This window comes from Oxyura jamaicensis, unplaced genomic scaffold, assembly GCF_011077185.1.
Source record: "Oxyura jamaicensis isolate SHBP4307 breed ruddy duck unplaced genomic scaffold, BPBGC_Ojam_1.0 oxyUn_random_OJ66996, whole genome shotgun sequence".
NCBI classification, from domain to species: domain Eukaryota; kingdom Metazoa; phylum Chordata; class Aves; order Anseriformes; family Anatidae; genus Oxyura; species Oxyura jamaicensis.
The window spans coordinates 2,804-4,683 of record NW_023308344.1 but is presented as its reverse complement, the minus strand read 5'-3'; the positions used below and the strand labels follow the sequence as shown (position 1 = coordinate 4,683).

Genomic DNA, 1,880 nt, shown 5'->3' with positions numbered 1-1,880 from the left:
CAACACAACATCTTTTCAAAGAAGAAAACAACTGAACAAGTGGACAGGCTGCCCACTCACAGGCCCAGCCCAAAGCCCACTTTCTGTTGTGCCAATGTAGTAGAGTCCATAGAGCAGCAGCCCTGATACGTAGAAAAACAAAGCTTAAAAGGCAAGACAGACCTGCTGAGAGAGGGAGTTAGGAGAATCTTAGCAAATAGAGAGAGAGCGCTGACAGTATCAAACTAATGGGTGCTGCTTAATGTCTTTGCTAACATGGTGCACTGTGCAAATTAACTAAAAGCAAGAAGCCTTGGGCCCCTTACCAAGGTTAGTCCCTTGATAAAGAGTGTGAGCCTATCCTAAGAAACTGGCAGAAACTGGTCCTATGGATGGACAAGAGCCAAGGAGCAACCGCGTCTGCACAAAGACAAGAGGTCAACTAGCGGTGATGAGGAAGAGTCACCAACCTTCATCCCCATGACCCCCGACGACCGCTACCAGGATACACTGCACAAGTGCAGATGGGAGGAGCTTTTGGAAATGACTACTTGAACTAATTTTAATATGAAGTGGGGACAGGTTATGAATATGTATAGGCGCATTGTGAAACTTCCTGCATATATAACTCTTTACTGCATATAACCAGGGCAAGTTGCTACATCGCGTGTGCACGACTTTGGTGGGACTGCCCCCTGTGCTGCCCGGCTGTTGTGGTTCAACCCAGCTGGCAGCTAAGCACCACACAACCGTTCACTCACCCTCCCTCTCTGGGATGGGGGAGAGAAACGGGAAAGTGAAGCCTGTGGGTTGAGATAAAGGCAGTTTATTAAGACAGGAAAATAATAATAACAATAATAATAATGATTATGATGGTAATAGTACTGCTAATGATAATGTCTATGAAACAAGTGATGCACAATGCAATTGCTCACCACCTGCTGGTCGATGCCCAGCCTATCCCCCAGCAGCTGCCCCCCCACCCCCACCCCGGCTAGCCACCCCTATATATTGTTCAGCATTCCGTCAGATGGCATGGAATACCCCTTTGTGCACTTTGGGTCAGCTGTCCTGGGTCTGTCCCCTCCCAGCTCTTGCTGCACCCCCAGCCTGCCCAGGACAAAGCGAGGAGCTGAAAAGTCCTTGGCTTGGTGTAAGCACTGCTCTGCAACAATTAAAACATCAACACGTTATCAGCACTCTTCTCATCCTAATCCAAAACACAGCACCCTACCAGCTACTAGGAGGAAAATTAACTCTGTCCTAACCAAAACTAGGACAACAGCACTGAATAAGCATACCTACTTTACAATCTTACTGATTGTGGAGTCCGTTTTCTGCAAGTCACTGCTCCCACATCTCTACAGGAGTCTCAGGTAGCCGCTAGAAATGCTGAAATCAGCATGGACAGGATAGCTCGCAGGGATGTTTACTGTCTGTATGAGCTGATGTCTCTTAGCAAGGACTCCATCCTTGTTGGACATGTTACAAAATGACACTGTATTCCTTCTGCAGTCCAGCTCTACCCTGACCATGCTGATAGCTGTAGTAACTGCCTTTTCTGTAATCTTACTACAGCCTAGGAACACACTGAGATTACGGCCATCCATTTGCAGGTAGCAATGAAAAGTCTGATGAGTGACCCCCAGCTTCCAGTGCGTTGTGTGGCTGGTGTCCACCTCCCAGAAGTGCCAGCCTTCCGAGAAGCTCTGAGTGCTGTAAATGGGCCTGAAGTCCTCATCTGTGTACGTTGTCCTTTGTCCATAAAGGCAGGGGATTACAGAGAGTTCCTTGTCATCTACATGAAATGCACGTGTATGACATGGTGTAAAAGTCAGATGTGCACGAGCTATAAAAAGAAAAAAGAAAAGAAAAGAAAAGAAAAGAAAAGAAAAGAAAAG

General features: G+C 47.0%; 1 protein-coding gene across 2 annotated transcripts in view; it reads right to left on the bottom strand.

Moving 5' to 3' along the window:
• Window positions 1-1,197: 1,197 nt before the first annotated feature.
• The window catches only part of LOC118159093, a 3,460-nt gene continuing 2,777 nt past the window's right edge, over window positions 1,198-1,880 (bottom strand). For both annotated transcript variants that reach the window (XM_035313724.1, XM_035313725.1), the window contains one exon: window positions 1,198-1,828. In XM_035313724.1, coding sequence (XP_035169615.1) covers window positions 1,341-1,828 — 488 coding nt within the window. In that variant the 3' untranslated portion in view covers window positions 1,198-1,340. The remainder of the gene's footprint in view (window positions 1,829-1,880) is intronic.